Raw genomic sequence first — 22,060 nt, forward strand, 5'->3', positions numbered from 1 at the left:
TCAACCAATCACACTTTTTTCCTTTTTTTTTAAATAGTTTACCACTTCACCAAGTGTCTAAACCATTACCAACATTTTGAGCATAGTTTACCACTTTGACATGGCACACTCTCATTGGTTGATTTTTTAGTTTGCCACTCTCAAATGTTTAACCACTCGTAACACCCTAATGTAGACCGGCAAAAATCATTAGAATTCAGTCAATCCTATATCCGATCACTAAAGTGTCGATTGACAATGAATCAAAAAATGTGTTTGCGGATCAACATTACCCGTTTTGACACATACTAATCAGGTGCCCTTTCTGACCCAACACAGTTAACTCAAGCCTGTTTCGACCGGTTATCTAACCCCAAACATCTGCAAATTTTACCCCTTCTAGAACCATATGAACCAAAAGATAAACCACTTTATAAACCAATCCCCCAGAACCTGGTAGCAACAAGTCCAATGTATATCACCATGAGAATCAATAGATCTTATAAAAATAACCAAAAAGTTTATATATTAGATAGTAGTTTTCAAAAGAGACCAATTCATAGAATAGAGTCGCTCCTATGTCAGAGCTATACACTTGTTTATAACTAGAGTAACGAGCACCTCTGATCGCCCTTTCAACACCTCAGTTTCTATCGATGACATCAGCAGGCAAATTGAGGTCAAACATACTGTCTCCAAACCTGTCATCTTTTCTGGCCCTCTTCAATGAAGAGAACCCAATCTCGTCTGAGCTGCCAGAACCCGAAGGCCGATCAGATTCCGATGTGCCACCTGTAGCATACACAATTTTGACCAATGGGTCGTTGATACAGGTTATGTTTCAACATTGCCACCGTGTAAAAACAGCTAAAGGAAGAAAAGTTCAAGATATTTCACCGTTAGTCGGGTCTTCCAACTTATGACGTTTTTCAGCATTGCATGATTTAGCAGCCCAACTGACAGGTAGCTCGGTAGCTTTCTCAATCCCTTTTGAGTAATACGGAGCTATGTTATGAATGCCAAATTGTAGAGAGCCTAACAAATCCGTCTCAATACATTCGTACCTACAAATATATAACCGATTCAATACGTTGCTCTTACTTTTAAAAATATATATTAATATCCAACATACATTTTCCTGCACAAGGTGTCAGTGATCACAGATAGATTAATAACTTGCATACGAATTTCCATGATTCTGTCCTCCGAGTAGTTATCAAACGGTTCCTCGATAAACTTCGATAGCTTCTCAACGTTAGTTTCAAGCTGCTGCTGTTGATCCTCGAACAAATGCTGTTTTATTTCTAGATCTTCTTTTGTCATCTCATCGTTAAAAAGCTCTTCACCGAACATATAATATGCAAACGGGTATGAATACGAAAGTGCCCGACGGGATCTGAATAACCGATACAGCCCATTTGTAACCCAACTAAAATCTCGTAACTGTGAATCTCTTCCCTCCAAAACCACCACCTTGTCGCGTATGGTCTCCTTGAGCCTAGATTCTTGCTTAAACGAATCTGTATGAGCTTTGTAACGATTGTGATAATGCATGTAACGGTAAAGGTCTCGCTTTGCACGCTCAGATTTTTTCTCACGGTCTTCCTTGTACCGACCGCAACTATGACCGGCGATACTTGACCATGTATGATCCCGACCCGTTGCACCACCACATAGCCAACTAGCTCACACAGAGTCAAAGAAGAAAGATTGAGCATTGACAAACAATGGCCGCAGTGCCACATTATTTAGATAACTAAACCAGACCATTGGAACATATTAGGATTTCCCAATAATTGCTTAAAATAGAATTTGAATAAAGTTATAAAACCTTTTCACAGAATAATGCTCTTACCACGTAAAACGGGTCAAGCTTTAGTTCAGAACAAACTGGGTTGACCCAAAAATCCTGTTTAGTTCATTTTTAATATGATGATTATATCCTTAAATAGGATTACCCCAGTATTGTTACGATAATAACTAGTTCTATTAACCATCGCGCGTTGCGGCAGCGTTGTACGCGACGTGATAAATTATAGACTGCAATCAACCCGACTCATTTCAGAACTAAATTTACGTTGAAACGTAGAGTAATCCGAATTTATACCATTTAATGAAAATGTATTATATTTGACCTAACTTGTTTCAAAACAAATATCACGTCGAAACGTAGACCAACTCATAACGTACATACAATAAACTCGTGCGGTGGTGTGGTACGAGGCGTGATAAAGTATAGACTACAATCAACCCGATTCGTTTCCGAACTAAATTTACGTCGAAACGTATAGTAACTCAAATTTATAACGACTAATGAAAACGTATTTTATTTGACCCAATTTGTTTCCGAAAAAATATACGTCAAAATGTAGTCCAACTCAAAAAGTACATAAAAATAAAACATTTTATACTTGACCCGACTCATTTTCAAACAAAAAATACGTTTAAGCGTAGAGGAACTCGGATTTATACTGACATGCACATAGAAATAAGAACGTAAGAATTTAGTTTTAGGGTAAACTTGAAACGTTAGAAGCTTAAGGGGGTCAAAGTGACATTTATAAAGTTAGGGTTATTTAGAAAATTGGGGGTAGAATGGGTCGGTGGCTTTGAGCCACCGACCTTTGATTTTAAGGTTACATAAATCTACATTTTATAATAAAATAATTTAGAATGTTGACACTGAAAATACACTTCAGGCAAATTTCAACCCGTTCAGCCGATTTGTCTTGTTCATTTTTTTCACAAAAACTCTAATGTGACCAATTTGAAAATTAATGAAGTGAACAACAAATTAAAGTCCTTACCAAAAGGCCTGTCCGCATATACAGCTGACAAGATTGCAGCCACCGTTTTTCTCAACAGGTTTATGACACTTAGGACAAGGCTTCGTATGAACGGTAATCCAATTAACCGTTTCCGATTCATCTCGGCATTTCTTAGTCCAAAGTTCCCACATTACACAAGAACAAGGAGAATGAGCTTCACATAAGCAACTGAAACAGAATTGATTACCACACGAGCATTCTACTTCACAAAACTCATCTTCTTCAACACGGATTGCGTTCCCGCAATGAGGAGTACTTGGACACCATTTCACCATTTTATTGTCCTCGATATACGACTCGAGAAGAAACCGATCAAATTTCTCGGCCAAATCGGGATGCCGTTTATTAACTAGATCCCGGATTATTGCTTCATCGCATATCGCAAAACATTTATGAGCCATGCACCGGATTCGTCTACTCTGCCCCTCGTTTATTTTTACAATAAAATGCTCTGTCCAGCCTACCAAAACAAAATAGCATCAGTGGGTGTGCACGGTTCGGTTCGGTTCAGTTCTATTAGAAAACCAAAACCAAAATGTTCGGCTTTCAGTTATTAAAAACCATTTGGTGTTTCGGTTTTAGCAACATTTTGGTTCGGTTTTTTCGATTAAGTTTCAAAAATAAAAGTATAATCCAAGATTTAAGAATCTTTGATGTTTACATTTGAGTTATTAACCTTCTAATCTATTTTGATGTTTCTCTAAAGTTTTTATTAAGACATTTTCTTTTATAATACTTTGAAAATCATTTAATTTTTATGTTAAATTTTGTTATTTCTTGTAGACAAAAGAATAAATCATGTTTAAGATAAACAAACATGCTAATGTTTTTACTATAAATACTTGACATTCAAGAATAAAACTAATAATTCCTAAATCAATATATAACAAACATTAAAAAAATGTTTTTTTAAGTAATTCGGTTCGGTCTTTCTCGGTTTTCATAAAATGCAAAACCGTAACGAAACCGTAAATTTCAGTTCGGTTTTTTTTTCGGTTTTCTGTGATACCCCTCATTCCACTAATACACCAAACCAATTAATTGAGGATTAAGGATCGCTTACAATTATTACAAAAGCAGTGGCCGCAATCCATTTTTGTCATTTCATTGGACGGTAAATCCTCCATGCATATCTCGCACATTGTTGTAGAAGTAGAAACCAATAAGTCTGAATTATGAGACTCAAGAATAGGCACACCAGCCTCTGTGAACAAACGATCTTTTCCTTTTTCTACAAGTACTGCAAATATCTTCTCAACGTCCCAACGATAATGTATAAGTAGAGTCCTTGCATGATGTTCCCTCAGAGACAGTAGTTCGGTAACTCTACGCATATCTTCCCTCTATAAAAGTGATGTAAATTATCAGAAATCAACAAGTACATAGGGTGCACGGATAACGAAAAAAACAAAAGGTTAACCAACTTGGGTAACATTTGTACAGTTTTACCTGTGCAGCCAAAAGAGACTCTTTTGTTATGACCTGTAAAGAAAGCATAAAATAATTAAAAAAAGTTAACAATCATAATGAAGGACATATAAGAGACGCCATCTGATGAAGGACAAACAAACGAACAGAAAGTTAACGCTATCCCGGTGTCTAAACTTCTCAACAAATCTAATCCACCCGAGCCAAAGGATACCAAGATGAAACTTCAAAACAAGGTTTAAAAAAACGGAAACGAGTTTCGATGCGTTTTCCTTTCGCCTCATGAGGCGTAAGCCTCGAGGTGAACCGAGGCGGAATTAAAAAATAAATGTAAAAATTATATATCATTTAAAAAATAAAACAGTACTTCAAAATTCCAATAAATACTTCAAGAATTCAATGGGCTAAGTCAAATTTCCTTATTTTTAAGAGAGCCCATGTTTTAAGTATAAGCCCAAGTTTTAAAAAAGAGCCCACTTTTATAAAAACTCAGAGCATGTGTGTTTTAGATCTAAAACCTAATTGTTATCTCCAAACTCCATCAGCCATAAGAAACCCTAACTGTTAATACAGCCGTCATATACTTTGTTTCTTCCGGATCGTCCATGCTACATGTCCATCTGCTGTGTTTGTTCTTCAACGCCACACCTGGTAAGCATCAATCGTTGAAACAGTCGTCATCTCCAAAGAATAAAACCCTAATTCTCCCTCTTCCATCACAAACGTACGCTTCTATCAGAAACGTACGCCTCTACCAGATACGACCACCTCAGACCAAATGAGGCATACGTATAAAATTAACCACCGAGGTGCCGCCTCAAAAACGGTTTCTTCCTGTTTCGCCTCGAGGCGCGCTTCAAAACAGACGCCTTGAACGTTTTTTTAAACCATGCTTCAAAAGACTTCGTTGTGCAGAATCTTAGTATTCTGTTAAAAAGAGAACTTATAATGTTTGATTTTCTGTCTCATGGCATGCGTTTTACCAGCCTCCATGGAGTCAAAATATCAATTCTACTACGCGTTATATACCCCAATTACCATGCAGGTCACGGTCTTTTTTCAAGCCGTACACCCTGTTTCTCCAAGTCTTCAAATTCACAAGGAAACGTAAGTGTGATAGATCGAAACCACCTCCTCTAAGTCGCGCTACACGGGACTAACCAAGTGGGTCAGGCTACTTATGAATTGGAGTTTCCTCCCCATGCACGTATCCACCTAGTCCTCCATGTCTCTACGCATAAACCTGCAAGCTTGGTTTAAAAAAGCGGGAAGCGCACAAAAGCGATGAGGTCTAAAACCATTTTTTTAAAAGCGAAGCGCAAAAGCAGCGAGCTTTTCGTACGCAAAGCGCAAAGTGATTATATAACTAATTTTATATATCCCATAAGTGTTTAGCATCCAATACGTATGATTTAGCTATAATTAAGCTTTATATATGTTTTAAAATGAAAAAAACATAAATGTACAGCCTAAAAAGCCTGTTGTACAACACTCAGCAGCATAGAAACACACCATGTACATAAGGCGTGCGCCTCACCTGCGCCTCAGGTCAATTTTTAGGCTAAAAAGCGCTCACCTGCGCCTTTTGTACATCGTGCGCCTTGTGTCACTTAAGGCGATTTGCTTGGCGCCTTGGGTCGCCTCGTGCCTAGGCGCGCTTTTTTAAACCAAGCCTGCAAGGGGGTCACCTTTCTACTATAGCGGTTACACCTATTCCTGTCACAAAGGATTGAAACATTGATCTTCGACTTGAGAACAAGTCGCTGGGCAGGATGTATTGATATGAACCCACTGCTGGGTCTAACTAGGCCGGGAAGTCAAAGTGGGTCAGGTCAAACCCGATCAATGTTGGCTGGCGCGAAAAGAAAGCAAAAAAATCAGAAAGTGTGGGAGTGCTCCAGAAATTCAGGAAGTGGAGGAATGAAGGAAAACTACCGAGAGTTTTCAAAAGTTTATATTCAGGATTGTGATCAGAACCGTGGAGACTACCCCCTCTCGAATCGGGGCAACCATACTTTTTCTTGTTTATTTTAATCAACTGAAAGAAGCACGTGACAAAAATTTGCTTACTTTGTAATGAAACAAAATTTTATCAAGCACCAAGGTGGCTTAGACCTAATTGTCTCTCTTCCGCCTCCCATAAACATCCCAAAAAAAGTAAAAGGAAACCCCCAATCCAGCCACAGTTCAAACTAAACGAAACAATCGGGCGACAGAGCAATGTACACTAAAATATACATACCAGTAAGACAGAACTCAAAAAAAACACAAAAATAAAACATTAACAGAGTATACACACATTATAATACCAAAACAAACATCCCACTATGTGATCAAACAATTAACAACCCATAAGACAAAACTGAAATCAATGAAAAACCACAAAAAAGATTAAAAAAAAAAAAAAAAAAGAAACCCCAATCCAGCCACATTTCAAAACTAAACTATCAAACTGCAAGCCTGCAATGCCAAACAACACATAAAATCTTAACCGAGAAATTTAACCGATTCGATCTTAATAAACGCTATCCCTAATTTCCCATCACAACATTAAAACACAAGTAAACAACAAAACGCATATAACATCCAAAGAACCAACACAATTCAACACGGCCACAACCAAACCTAACCAACTAACTAAACAATCCAAACTAAACCTAAAAACCAAACCCTAACCACAGCAAAACCCTAATTAACCCTAATTAACCCTAATTGACCCTAATTCACCATCACAACAAACAAAATAAAACAAGAATCCACCTTAGACGAAGAGCCTTTAGGCGGAGCCCACTGAGGATCAGATTCCTCATTCTCGAGGACATCGTCAAGCGAATCACGATCAGAGCAATAATAATCTTCTTCGGCGCCGCTGCTCATGCAATCGTCTGCTTCCATCGCAAGGGGGGTGCGAAATTCGATCGGAAAAGGGTTGTGAAGGACGATCGATGAGTGGATTTTGGAGTGATTAGGGTTTGATCGAGGTGAATATTATTATTATTACATGCCGCCGGTGAAGAGGTGGAAAAGGGGCTTTAGTTTGTGACGATGAGGCAAAGCTAAAGAGTCGCGATTATTAGTTTATACAGATAAATTATTATTTATTATTATTATTATTAAATATTATATTTAGTTATTTATTATAGTGGTGTATCAAGCAAGATTCAAGAAAAAACAGGTTGACACCGATTTTAGGAAGACTAAAACAATATAAAAACTTGATGATGAGCCAACTGTCTATTACGAACAATCTGTGTCGGATACTGAAAAATATTGTTACTGAACTCGTATTGATATCGAACCATATTGTACTGATTGAATTTTGGTATCAATTCAGTAGCCATTTTTTACATTCTTTGAAGCTCGTACTTTTGATTCGGTATGGTACGGCATTTTACCTTCGAATATTATGTTGTACTAAGTACTTTTGGTACCGGCACTGGGAGCCATTTCATGTGATTTTCGGGATTGGTACTTTGCTCATATCTAATCAATAAAATGGAAATCTAATTTAAACTAAACTTAGGTCGTTTGACATAATAGAATGGATTCTGAGTGAAATTAGAATGTAGATTTCATTTCGATGATGTTCTTTTCAACAAGGAATTGAAACTAAATCCATTGAAGTTATACCAACAAAACATACATTATGAGATTTCAAGGTAGTTATGTCATTTTTACATATCTTACATCCCAATTCCATTGATAATTATACTAACCAAACACATTATGGGATTTCAAATTAATTTCTTAAAGTCTTATTTTAATTCCATTACATTCCACGAAACGAACATTACCTTAATATTACTGAACTAATGGGATTTATCGTGTTTTTGTTGCAAACTTACAGTCGATATCAGTTCGTTTATTACAGTACTAGTATAATACCGACATTTGGTAAGACAGACAAAGAAGATAAAAAAAAGAATAGCGGTACTGATACCCTGCTTTCAAATGGTAACGATTTTGTTAGTTATGGTACGGTCGTACCAGTATGATATCGGCACTCGCTATGGCTTACGGTACCAAAAAGATGCTTTGTTGTGAATACAACTCTATTATCAATGAAATACACACCTAGGGGTGTTCAAAAAACTCGTGGCTCGCAGCTCGCTCGAAACTCGCTCGAAAAAAACTCGAAGAAAGCTCGGCTCGAAATTGGCTCGGTTGTAAACGAGCCAGCTCGGCTCGGCTCGATTTATAAACGAGCCGAGCTCGAGCTTGGTCTGGCTCGGCTCGTGAGCTCGTGAGCTGGCTCGATAAGGTTTACATCCTTCATTTTTTTGTCCCACATCGCTTAGAAAACAAAAACTAAGAGTGTATCTCCCCTATAAAAGAAGGTAAAGACAAGGAGAAAGTGAATTAACTATTTATATTTGCATATTTAGCCATATGGTTAAATTAAATGGCAATTATGGCCCTTAGGCTATGAAGAAATTCATTTTTAAAGGCTTTTTAAGTAATAAATTTTGCGGTTCTTTGTTAGTTCGAGCTAGATCGAGCCGAGCCGAGCTAGCTCGAATTCTAATCGAGCCGAGCTCGAGCCTCAAATCTCAGCTCGATTTGAAATTCGAGCTCGAGCCGAGCCAGCTCGAATCGAGTTCGAGCCGAGCTCGAGCTGAGTCTAGCTCGGCTCGACTCGGCTCGTTTACAGCCCTATACACACCCAAAAGCATAAAAACGAATAGTGTTACCAATACCGATGTTATACGAGTGGTATCAGTTCGGTTTAATCACGATAAAGAAAAACACGACCCTCGTTATAGCTTACATTACAAAAATATACTCTAGTACTAATACAACTTTGTTTTCCAGATAGTTTGCACCGGAAAGCATAAAATGCAAATAATCATACCGATTTCCAGATAGTTTACATCGGAAAGCATAAAATACAAATAATCATACCGATATTGTTCGGACGGAATCGGTTATGTTCATCACGGTTGAAAGGTTCAATTATATTTGATCCATTCGATGTTAACGTAGATAAAAATAAGTAAGTCGCAAATGTATATTCAAAATTTTATATCTGGTTATATCATATTATTGAAATAAGGAAAATGATAAACAACGTCAATTTATATATAAAAACTAAATCACAGGGTATTTTGATAACATGTATGTTTGTGCTCTAATTACTTGTAGATTACTATACAACTCAGCTTTCAAGTAAAATTTATATCTACACGTAGATAAAAAAATAAATACGTCGTAAAGACATAACCGAAACTTTATAAAACGGTGTAATTTGTATTATAAAAAGTTGTTAGAGGGGTGAGGGTTGGGCCCAATGGCAAAGCCTTCGGAGTTAAAGTAAAGCTCCTCTTGAAGGTCAAGTGTGCTTGGGTCTAGAAGAAACATTGTCTTTCAAAGGAAAAAAAAGTTAAGAGAGAAAACTAAAACATGCTCAAAAATAATTATAATAATAATAATAATAATAATATTAAAAAATAAGCGTTATTGTTTCAACAATGTTTTCCCTCACATCACTGAGGTGCGGTTTGTTTTATAAGAGGTAAAATGACTGTAGTATGCGGATCACATCTGCAGACATCTGTAGAAGAAGAGGTGGACAAAACCTCTGCAGTCTGCAAGAAGAATCGTTAACCGAACAGGACTCGTTTAACTTATTTATTTAAATATATCAAACAGTTTAGCGAGTAGTATTCAAATTGTAAATGTGTTAATCATATTGGTGGGTTGTGAAAAATGGGTTAAACTAGTAAGGTGTAACAACCCGCACTTTCGCACTTGTTACTCTCGTTACACTCGTTACGCCTAGCACCAGAGATTCGGATCATAATGTAAACTATATCGCAAACTACGCTACTTCGCATATTTTTCGCACTACATCGCTTATTACAACACGCTATATCTCAACGCTTACATTATGCTCGCATAAATTATTACGTTATTGCTACGCTACTCGCAAACGCAAATGCAAACGCAAACTCGAAACGCAGTTACTGATGCTATGACCTATTATATGATATTACTAGTTATATATAAATATCTAAGTACTAATACTTGTTTAAACGCACGCACGTTGGCACGCGCAACTCAATTTATCGCGCTGAAGCACAACATAACACGATACTACTTATCCACTAAAACGCTTAAAGTAGCCACAATGTTCAAACGCAACGCAATGCTTAACAAACGAACCAAAGTTGGAAAACTAACAAACTCAACTCGATCGTCCGAATGGACATCCGTCCAAATGGACATCCGACCGGATGACCATCCGCTCGGATGACTATCTGTCCGGATGGCCATCCGCCCAAACGCAACTCTCGCACCGCCTTAAATCTCACCCTCACCTATAAATAGGGCCATCGTGTCTCATTTCAACACTTTGGTTCTCTCATCCGCCACCAACCACTCAGTCGCGATTTAAGGCCTAATTGTAAGCTTTTTCTCTCAAATTCTTCGTCAATCTTCACCTCTAATCACTTCTACACCATCTTCTTCATCAAAATCACACAAACACTTAAATATTTTCTCGAAATCATCTAATTTAGACCTCTCGAAGGTGATTTCCACTCAGTTTGCTTGGGCGAATTGTTGAGGAGCATCATTCAATCGAGGTTGGTTCAAGATCTAAAGGATTTCACACTTTTCAACTTAGTTAATATAACAACCCTCCTAAAATATTTAGAACGTCCCTATACGTCCAAAAATACATCCCGTACACGAAAAATAGGCCCAAAATACCTTTATATAATTAAAAATCAAATAAAAACAATAATTTAAGTCTGTCGCGGGGCGCGACAGACTGCACCTGATCCTTCGCGGGGCGCGAGTGCTGGCCACCAGACGGAACCCTGAGCTGCCACGTGGCAGCATCGTGTCAAACCTACACTTGTGATTCGACAAAGCTAAACCCTAGATAGTCTAGCTCGCTGTGATTATGAAAGTAAATTATGAATTTAAGAAGATAAGGACAATGTGTACGATCATAATTTTTCATGATTAAGACTTTTGCAAAGGCCCCGAATGACTTATGTTGTAATGTACCCATTGAATGAGTACATTAGAAGGGTAAGAGTAAGAACGAGCAAGGTTTCGAGGACGAAACCTTCTTTAAGGGGGGTAGACTTGTAACACCCCAAAATTCGAATTATTAAATTCGTTAGCATGTTGCCATGTTTAATAAAATGAGATACAACAACTAAGTTAATAAACCTAGTTAAATGCCTATTAGATAAGCTAAATGATGAAACTTGTGGCATATATGACAGTAAGTTAAAACTTGAGGGACTTAGAGTGCCAAACTTGGAAGTTAATTTATTAAAAACAAAAATCTAACACACATAAGGTGTTTGGGTGCGTGAGAATGATCAGGAGCAAGGGGAAACCCTTCTCCTTCAACTACTTACAAGAACTCAAGAATTGAACCTGATTTTGAGAAGAAATCGAATGCATGAGGCTAGATACAACATAATCTAAGTGTATTGATCATAAGGTAAGTTCCAATTTATGATTTGATCATCTTGTATGAAGTGGGTTATTGATTAATCCACGAATTGGTATGAAATTAAGGGTGATTATGTGTTAGAATCGTTATGTGAAACATGTATTATGTATGATTCCAACTAATTTGATGATTTAAGAAGAAACCCACAATTTTGAATAAAGGTAGCGACATGGGTGTTCTACCCATGTCCAATCCTTGTTTGACGTATTTGTTACTAGCTTGAAATGGGTTTTGTGATGTTAGTTTAGGGTGAATTGTATGAATGGAATGTGATTTTGAACACTCTCTTGGTGGTTGGAATTTAGAAGTTAATGACTATGCTTGAACTAGTTGTAAACTATGCATAGTAAGTTGTACGCACACCAAGTGTTTGATAAAATGACTAGGTGAAGCTAGAAAGTGAAATTGTATGAAAATTGTGAGTTTGCATGTATAGAAAGCGGTTGTGATAAAAGTAGTAGCTTACTAACTTGAAAAATGTGCTTTAGATGGTACTCGTATATGAATTCGGGTTGAAAGTATATGTTAGTCAAACTTATGCATTAGGAGCTTGTACATTGTGTTTGAACGGGTGAGGTTGCTATGCGGTCTACTAATCCCTTAATTACGGTTAAGAGTGAACATGCACTAAGTGAATATGGTGCACAACTTCACTAACAAAGGATGAAATTAGGATTTTTGCTAAGTTGATTCTTATAAGATATGGTTGTCGAATGTAGAGTTATGAAAGTATGAGTATGTGAGCATTGATTATGTGTTATGTGTGATAGTGAATTGGGATTTCGAAGATATTAGATATCGTGGTTGACAAATCATGTCTTATGCATGTTAGTAAAGGTCGATGTTGATAAGAATAGGTAAATGTGTGTTAATTTGAATGAGCATGAATACTAACATTATTATGGCATGACGACATGAAAGAATCGGACCCACACAAGCATGGACGTGGACTCAAGCACGAAAGACTAACGGGTCAAGATGAGGCAAGCAAGCGGGTATGAACACGGATGCACAAGGTAAGTGATTCCGTGATCACTTCTTAGTTGTTTATGTAATGTTATATGCATTTTAATTACATGTGATAATTGAGGTCAAATAGGAATGAATTGTATGATGTCGATGAATGTATTAAACGGATCTTAGTTTTGATCCGAGCAAGGTAGGTGTGATTAAGAAATTGTAGCAAGGTAGTGGAATTGGTTACTTATGTAAGAAATTCCTTTGTTATTAAGGATAGAGCATAGTTGACTAAAATGCCCTTGATAGGTATATCGGGCAAACGACCATAGAAGTCGTTTAGAAACGAGCTATTTCGATTAGAGTAATGTCTTGGACAAGTATGAAAGAGAAGTATAGGGTTTTGTATGTCATGGTTCATTTAATGTGCAAATACCCATAACGGGTCAACAATAAGCTTTTGAGCGAAAATGGGTTAAGAGGATGCAAGACGTCCGATAATTTAATCTTTTATGTTAGGTGCCAATGAAACTATTAAAGATCATATGAGATTGAGGTCAAATAAACAGATTATGATGTTAAATGCACGAACGGGTCAAATAGTTAGAAAATGGTAATATGTCAAATGCACGAAAGTTAAGAATTTCCTTAATCCGGAGGTAGGATTTTAAGTTAATATGATAGAATATGAATTTACAAGCATGTAGGAAGAAACGGTAGGTTAAACGGGTAAACGGTTCAAAAGTTATGCGCGTTTTAGTGCGTACGGACGACGAAACGGAACTGCAGAAAAACTGCAATTTCTAGAGGGCGTCGCCGACGGGTATGGGGGCGTCGCCGACGGGCTCCAGAAAGTGAAGTTTTGTGCTGACGGGTTAATTACCTGCCTACGGGTTTTTGGGCTATGGGTGAATGCAAGGCCCGTCGCCGACGGCCCTAGGGGCGTCGGCGACGGCCTCCCCAAGTCTCAAAAGCTAAATTCTTGTTATTTAAGTTGATTTACGTGTCGTAGGCTTCGGTTTGTTATCCGTGGACTATGACGGACCTTCCAAACATGATTTTTACGGTTCCTTAGATGTTTATGGGCTTTAAACCTAAGTCTAAGACCCTTGTAAATATTGTATGTAAGGATGTAGGAAGATATGTACGTATGTAGATGTGTAGGTATGTATGTCTAAAGATATGTATGAGCGTATGCATGTATGTAAAGATGTAGGAAAGGTATGTACGTATGTGGTTGTGCATGTATGTATGTGTAAAGACATGTGTGAGTGTATGCACGTATGTAAGGTCGTAAGAAAGGTATGTGTGTATGTAGAGGAGTATGTATACATGTAAGATGGTACGTATGCATGATTTAAATACGTAGAGTTTTAACGTTACTAATTATGCGTTTGAGGTTGGTATGTAATGCAGGAACGAGAATATCGGATTCTTACGAAATTTAAGCTCTACCTGGAATAAGAGGATGAGTAAGGATAGTTGGATGAACTAATGTTAAATTGTCGAATGCTATTCAATATTTAATTATATGGGATTAATGTTATATGATGTTGTCGTTGACTAATGACTAAGTTGTATGTTATGTCCATAGGTGCCACACGGACTTCTTCTGCTACTTAGAAAGTGAAGCGGAGGTAGATCGAGTCAAGAGCAAGGATTGCACGGATAGATCGGTCATATAATTGAAGTGTATAACGTCTAGTAATGTAAATTTTAGTATAAATGTTGTAAATTCTTTTATAGAACGTTTAACATTTTTAGCATTGGAACCTTCGCGAAAGTAATGTCGTTAATAAGGAAAGAAATTTTTAAAGCCCTTTTTCCGCTGCATCATTTTTAAGGTAAAACGTGTTAGGGCGTAACAAGTTGGTATCAGAGCCCTGGTTTGAGAGAATCAAGTAGAAGGAGGTATATACTTGAACTCAAACCGGTGTGCTCTTGTGACCAGAACCCGTGCAATCCAAGACTCGATCAAGGCCTAAAGGCAAAAGCAAATGTAAGTATGTATTAGATTATGTAATTGAAGGAAATTAATAGTATGTTATGTGAAGGGTAAGCGCAATTGTTTGGAAGGGATGATTCGTGGATGCGGTCTAGGACCGACATCAAGGCAAGTAATAAGGCAAATTGACCCCAGGTACGTAAACCTAACGTGTGGGCATATGAAATGGTATAATTAAGCAAGTGAAAGAAATTTTTAGCAAAATATAATAACGACATGATAAATAAGTTTTGAAAAGGTTACACGAGCCGAAACTAAATTCTTCGGACCTAAGGTGGCAATTACACGAAGGCACGAAACTAGTACGTGGAATGTGTACCTGGCCAGTACACAAGAAACGTATGACGTTCGTGAGACCGTGATAATTATTACAGGTATGTCCGATAGAGTTTGGTAGCAGCTAGGCGTGCGGGTGAAATGGGTAGTAGGACTCTCGGGGGATTGAGAGTACCTTGTAGGAATGAAGGATGTGAATGCAATGCTTGAATCAGCGAGACGGATTCAAGGAACGAAAGATGTGAATGCAATGCTTGAATCCGCGAGACGGATTCAAGGAATGAAATGTGCGAATGCAATACTTGAATCCGCGAGACGGATTCAAGGGATGAAAGATACGAATGATGCAAATCCCTTGCGGATTTGGTTATGATAGCGAATGCTATAATAAGCTATGCAAGTCGACCGGTTCAAGTTGAACAAGTCGAGTAAGGATAAGGTACCATCCGTTTAGAACGGGTGGTCGTGAATGCAATAACGAATGTATGAGGTTCAATCCGTTATACGGATAGAACGAAAGATTTATGTTGAAAGCAATTAACCCGATGTGACCGGGTCGTAAGCGGTATGCTTGAATCTCATTATGAGAGTATATGCCATTACCCCTTTAATTGGGTAATCGAATGTGTAAAGGGAATGAAAGTATATGAGCAAATGGAACTAAAATATTAGTATTGTAAGCGAAATAAGTATTATGACTAACTTTTAAAACGGGAAGGCAAGTGTTTGCAAGAAAACACTGGAATAGTGAAGTGATGAGATCGTAAGCATGTCTGAATTGAAAAGGAGTACAAACATGTACCTCGACACGTAGGTATATATAAAAATAAGAATGATATAATAAGAAATGGCCATGTATTGACCCGTTACAAATAGGTCTAACACACTAATGTCTTAAGAAGGAATTGAGAAAGTATTGATATATAAATGAGGTGATATGATAAACAACATGTCTGAATGAGATCGAGTGAAATGTGTAAATCCCAAATTTTATAATAAGATTGGCAGTAATCATGATGCAATAAAGCTACCTAGGACGGTGAAAGAATGCTCACGAATGGAAGCTCATGTTACCAGATGGACAAGATCAACCCTGTTAAGATACGGGATCGTGAAGGAGCAAGTCAACTCGGGTGGTTAAACGTTGGCTCGTGCAAAATTAGCAAGGTTAGTAACTGGTTTAACTTGTGGATGTTAAATAGAAAGTTACATATGGAATAATACTTCTATGCGAACTAGTGGTATTGAAATTGAAAGCTCGTAACTGTGGAAATTCTGATAGAATATAATAGACGGCAAGAATTGATAAGAAATGCTAACCTTGATGCTCGGCTTATTGGCCATGTTCAATTGAACAAGACATTGTAGAAAAGATATGCATGACATTAATAACGAAAGTAACCATGGAAACAATGCTTAGTCTTCATGTTAAGTACGGATAAGTAGGTGTAAGAAGGGTGATTTTGGTTGTAATAATAAGTCCTTGAATGATTGCGGTAGGCATATGATAATATATCGACCCTTCCCATGAGCTTAAAGCTAATCAGAAGTAATGATAATAATGGAATGTTTAGGACAGTTCATAGTGAACAAAATAAAAGATAGCATATGATGTATGAGTAGTATGAAATAAATCAATTTATTTTGATTAGTAAATGTATGAATATCATATGGTTAAATAGGAAGCTAGAAACCAGTTGTGACCTTAGGTCTTTACGAGTAATAATTGTATACATTCGGAATAAGTTCAAGGAATGAAATGCCAGGAATAGTATGTACTAGAAACTAGCAGTGTAAAGTGAAAGACACTAATAAGAGCTCTGGATCAGACCCTGACCTCGTGTGATTATGAAAGTAAATTACGAATTTAAGAAGATAAGGACAATGTGTACGATCATAATTTTTCATGATTAAGACTTTTGCAAAGACCCCGAATGACTTATGTTGTAATGTACCCATTGAATGAGTACATTAGAAGGGTAAGAGTAAGAACGAGCAAGGTTTCGAGGACGAAACCTTCTTTAAGGGGGGTAGACTTGTAACACCCCAAAATTCGAATTATTAAATTCGTTAGCATGTTGCCATGTTTAATAAAATGAGATACAACAACTAAGTTAATAAACCTAGTTAAATGCCTATTAGATAAGCTAAATGATGAAACTTGTGGCATATATGACAGTAAGTTAAAACTTGAGGGACTTAGAGTGCCAAACTTGGAAGTTAATTTATTAAAAACAAAAATCTAACACACACAAGGTGTGTGGGTGCGTGAGAATGATCAGGAGCAAGGGGAAACCCTTCTCCTTCAACTACTTACAAGAACTCAAGAATTGAACCTAATTTTGAGAAGAAATCGAATGCATGAGGCTAGATACAACATAATCTAAGTGTATTGATCATAAGGTAAGTTCCAATTTATGATTTGATCATCTTGTATGAAGTGGGTTATTGATTAATCCACGAATTGGTATGAAATTAAGGGTGATTATGTGTTAGAATCGTTATGTGAAACATGTATTATGTATGATTCCAACTAATTTGATGATTTAAGAAGAAACCCACAATTTTGAATAAAGGTAGCGACATGGGTGTTCTACCCATGTCCAATCCTTGTTTGACGTATTTGTTACTAGCTTGAAATGGGTTTTGTGATGTTAGTTTAGGGTGAATTGTATGAATGGAATGTGATTTTGAACACTCTCTTGGTGGTTGGAATTTAGAAGTTAATGACTATGCTTGAACTAGTTGTAAACTATGCATAGTAAGTTGTACGCACACCAAGTGTTTGATAAAATGACTAGGTGAAGCTAGAAAGTGAAGTTGTATGAAAATTGTGAGTTTGCATGTATAGAAAGCGGTTGTGATAAAAGTAGTAGCTTACTAACTTGAAAAATGTGCTTTAGATGGTACTCGTATATGAATTCGGGTTGAAAGTATATGTTAGTCAAACTTATGCATTAGGAGCTTGTACATTGTGTTTGAACGGGTGAGGTTGCTATGCGGTCTACTAATCCCTTAATTACGGTTAAGAGTGAACATGCACTAAGTGAATATGGTGCACAACTTCACTAACAAAGGATGAAATTAGGATTTTTGCTAAGTTGATTCTTATAAGATATGGTTGTCGAATGTAGAGTTATGAAAGTATGAGTATGTGAGCATTGATTATGTGTTATGTGTGATAGTGAATTGGGATTTCGAAGATATTAGATATCGTGGTTGACAAATCATGTCTTATGCATGTTAGTAAAGGTCGATGTTGATAAGAATAGGTAAATGTGTGTTAATTTGAATGAGCATGAATACTAACATTATTATGGCATGACGACATGAAAGAATCGGACCCACACAAGCATGGACGTGGACTCAAGCACGAAAGACTAACGGGTCAAGATGAGGCAAGCAAGCGGGTATGAACACGGATGCACAAGGTAAGTGATTCCGTGATCACTTCTTAGTTGTTTATGTAATGTTATATGCATTTTAATTACATGTGATAATTGAGGTCAAATAGGAATGAATTGTATGATGTCGATGAATGTATTAAACGGATCTTAGTTTTGATCCGAGCAAGGTAGGTGTGATTAAGAAATTGTAGCAAGGTAGTGGAATTGGTTACTTATGTAAGAAATTCCTTTGTTATTAAGGATAGAGCATAGTTGACTAAAATGCCCTTGATAGGTATATCGGGCAAACGACCATAGAAGTCGTTTAGAAACGAGCTATTTCGATTAGAGTAATGTCTTGGACAAGTATGAAAGAGAAGTACAGGGTTTTGTATGTCATGGTTCATTTAATGTGCAAATACCCATAACGGGTCAACAATAAGCTTTTGAGCGAAAATGGGTTAAGAGGATGCAAGACGTCCGATAATTTAATCTTTTATGTTAGGTGCCAATGAAACTATTAAAGATCATATGAGATTGAGGTCAAATAAACAGATTATGATGTTAAATGCACGAACGGGTCAAATAGTTAGAAAATGGTAATATGTCAAATGCACGTAAGTTAAGAATTTCCTTAATCCGGAGGTAGGATTTTAAGTTAATATGATAGAATATGAATTTACAAGCATGTAGGAAGAAACGGTAGGTTAAACGGGTAAACGGTTCAAAAGTTATGCGCGTTTTAGTGCGTACGGACGACGAAACGGAACTGCAGAAAAACTGCAATTTCTAGAGGGCGTCGCCGACGGGTATGGGGGCGTCGCCGACGGGCTCCAGAAAGTGAAGTTTTGTGCTGACGGGTTAATTACCTGCCTACGGGTTTTTGGGCTACGGGTGAATGCAAGGCCCGTCGCCGACGGCCCTAGGGGCGTCGGCGACGGCCTCCCCAAGTCTCAAAAGCTAAATTCTTGTTATTTAAGTTGATTTACGTGTCGTAGGCTTCGGTTTGTTATCCGTGGACTATGACGGACCTTCCAAACATGATTTTTACGGTTCCTTAGATGTTTATGGGCTTTAAACCTAAGTCTAAGACCCTTGTAAATATTGTATGTAAGGATGTAGGAAGATATGTACGTATGTAGATGTGTAGCTATGTATGTCTAAAGATATGTATGAGCGTATGCATGTATGTAAAGATGTAGGAAAGGTATGTACGTATGTGGTTGTGCATGTATGTATGTGTAAAGACATGTGTGAGTGTATGCACGTATGTAAGGTCGTAAGAAAGGTATGTGTGTATGTAGAGGAGTATGTATACATGTAAGATGGTACGTATGCATGATTTAAATATGTAGAGTTTTAACGTTACTAATTATGCGTTTGAGGTTGGTATGTAATGCAGGAACGAGAATATCGGATTCTTACGAAATTTAAGCTCTACCTGAAATAAGAGGATGAGTAAGGATAGTTGGATGAACTAATGTTAAATTGTCGAATGCTATTCAATATTTAATTATATGGGATTAATGTTATATGATGTTGTCGTTGACTAATGACTAAGTTGTATGTTATGTCCACAGGTGCCACACGGACTTCTTCTGCTACTTAGAAAGTGAAGCGGAGGTAGATCGAGTCAAGAGCAAGGATTGCACGGATAGATCGGTCATATAATTGAAGTGTATAACGTCTAGTAATGTAAATTTTAGTATAAATGTTGTAAATTCTTTTATAGAACGTTTAACATTTTTAGCATTGGAACCTTCGCGAAAGTAATGTCGTTAATAAGGAAAGAAATTTTTAAAGCCCTTTTTCCGCTGCGTCATTTTTAAGGTAAAACGTGTTAGGGCGTAACAAGTTGGTATCAGAGCCCTGGTTTGAGAGAATCAAGTAGAAGGAGGTATATACTTGAACTCAAACCGGTGTGCTCTTGTGACCAGAACCCGTGCAATCCAAGACTCGATCAAGGCCTAAAGGCAAAAGCAAATGTAAGTATGTATTAGATTATGTAGTTGAAGGAAATTAATAGTATGTTATGTGAAGGGTAAGCGCAATTGTTTGGAAGGGATGATTCGTGGATGCGGTCTAGGACCGACATCAAGGCAAGTAATAAGGCAAATTGACCCCAGGTACGTAAACCTAACGTGTGGGCATATGAAATGGTATAATTAAGCAAGTGAAAGAAATTTTTAGCAAAATATAATAACAACATGATAAATAAGTTTTGAAAAGGTTACACGAGCCGAAACTAAATTCTTCGGACCTAAGGTGGCAATTACACGAAGGCACGAAACTAGTACGTGGAATGTGTACCTGGCCAGTACACAAGAAACGTATGACGTTCGTGAGACCGTGATAATTATTACAGGTATGTCCGATAGAGTTTGGTAGCAGCTAGGCGTGCGGGTGAAATGGGTAGTAGGACTCTCGGGGGATTGAGAGTACCTTGTAGGAATGAAGGATGTGAATGCAATGCTTGAATCCGCGAGACGGATTCAAGGAACGAAAGATGTGAATGCAATGCTTGAATCCGCGAGACGGATTCAAGGAATGAAATGTGCGAATGCAATACTTGAATCCGCGAGACGGATTCAAGGGATGAAAGATACGAATGATGCAAATCCCTTGCGGATTTGGTTATGATAGCGAATGCTATAATAAGCTATGCAAGTCGACCGGTTCAAGTTGAACAAGTCGAGTAAGGATAAGGTACCATCCGTTTAGAACGGGTGGTCGTGAATGCAATAACGAATGTATGAGGTTCAATCCGTTATACGGATAGAACGAAAGATTTATGTTGAAAGCAATTAACCCGATGTGACCGGGTCGTAAGCGGTATGCTTGAATCTCATTATGAGAGTATATGCCATTACCCCTTTAATTGGGTAATCGAATGTGTAAAGGGAATGAAAGTATATGAGCAAATGGAACTAAAATATTAGTATTGTAAGCGAAATAAGTATTATGACTAACTTTTAAAACGGGAAGGCAAGTGTTTGCAAGAAAACACTGGAATAGTGAAGTGATGAGATCGTAAGCATGTCTGAATTGAAAAGGAGTACAAACATGTACCTCGACACGTAGGTATATATAAAAATAAGAATGATATAATAAGAAATGGCCATGTATTGACCCGTTACAAATAGGTCTAACACACTAATGTCTTAAGAAGGAATTGAGAAAGTATTGATATATAAATGAGGTGATATGATAAACAACATGTCTGAATGAGATCGAGTGAAATGTGTAAATCCCAAATTTTATAATAAGATTGGCAGTAATCATGATGCAATAAAGCTACCTAGGACGGTGAAAGAATGCTCACGAATGGAAGCTCATGTTACCAGATGGACAAGATCAACCCTGTTAAGATACGGGATCGTGAAGGAGCAAGTCAACTCGGGTGGTTAAACGTTGGCTCGTGCCAAATTAGCAAGGTTAGTAACTGGTTTAACTTGTGGATGTTAAATAGAAAGTTACATATGGAATAATACTTCTATGCGAACTAGTGGTATTGAAATTGAAAGCTCGTAACTGTGGAAATTCTGATAGAATATAATAGACGGCAAGAATTGATAAGAAATGCTAACCTTGATGCTCGGCTTATTGGCCATGTTCAATTGAACAAGACATTGTAGAAAAGATATGCATGACATTAATAACGAAAGTAACCATGGAAACAATGCTTAGTCTTCATGTTAAGTACGGATAAGTAGGTGTAAGAAGGGTG

At 37.4% G+C, this 22,060-nt stretch overlaps 1 protein-coding gene and 2 long non-coding RNA genes across 4 annotated transcripts; 2 read left to right on the forward strand and 1 right to left on the reverse strand.

Annotated features, from left to right (window-relative positions):
- Window positions 1-455: 455 nt before the first annotated feature.
- Window positions 456-7,306, reverse strand: LOC110929292 (probable E3 ubiquitin-protein ligase ARI1). The gene is made up of 7 exons (XM_022172423.2): window positions 6,996-7,306; window positions 4,257-4,289; window positions 3,871-4,150; window positions 2,787-3,267; window positions 1,112-1,660; window positions 877-1,043; window positions 456-771 (listed from the first exon to the last, which is right to left on the reverse strand). The coding sequence occupies exons 1-7, from the start codon at window positions 7,128-7,130 to the stop codon at window positions 623-625; spliced, it is 1,794 nt and encodes a 597-aa protein (XP_022028115.1). The 5' UTR covers window positions 7,131-7,306; the 3' UTR covers window positions 456-622.
- A 4,262-nt stretch (window positions 7,307-11,568) lies between these two features.
- On the forward strand, window positions 11,569-14,489 carry LOC110927815. Of its 2 annotated transcripts, none has more exons than XR_002585919.1 (3): window positions 11,569-11,697; window positions 12,631-12,725; window positions 14,261-14,489. It is a non-coding gene; the product is annotated as an uncharacterized LOC110927815 (long non-coding RNA). The 2 variants fall into 2 exon arrangements; XR_002585920.2 differs by lacking the exon at window positions 14,261-14,489 and adding an exon at window positions 14,083-14,231.
- A 2,753-nt stretch (window positions 14,490-17,242) lies between these two features.
- On the forward strand, window positions 17,243-20,142 carry LOC110927817. The gene is made up of 4 exons (XR_002585921.2): window positions 17,243-17,350; window positions 18,284-18,378; window positions 19,736-19,791; window positions 19,914-20,142. It is a non-coding gene; the product is annotated as an uncharacterized LOC110927817 (long non-coding RNA).
- The last annotated feature ends 1,918 nt before the right edge of the window (window positions 20,143-22,060 follow it).

Source organism: Helianthus annuus, chromosome 3 (genome assembly GCF_002127325.2).
Source record: "Helianthus annuus cultivar XRQ/B chromosome 3, HanXRQr2.0-SUNRISE, whole genome shotgun sequence".
NCBI classification, from domain to species: Eukaryota; Viridiplantae; Streptophyta; class Magnoliopsida; order Asterales; family Asteraceae; genus Helianthus; species Helianthus annuus.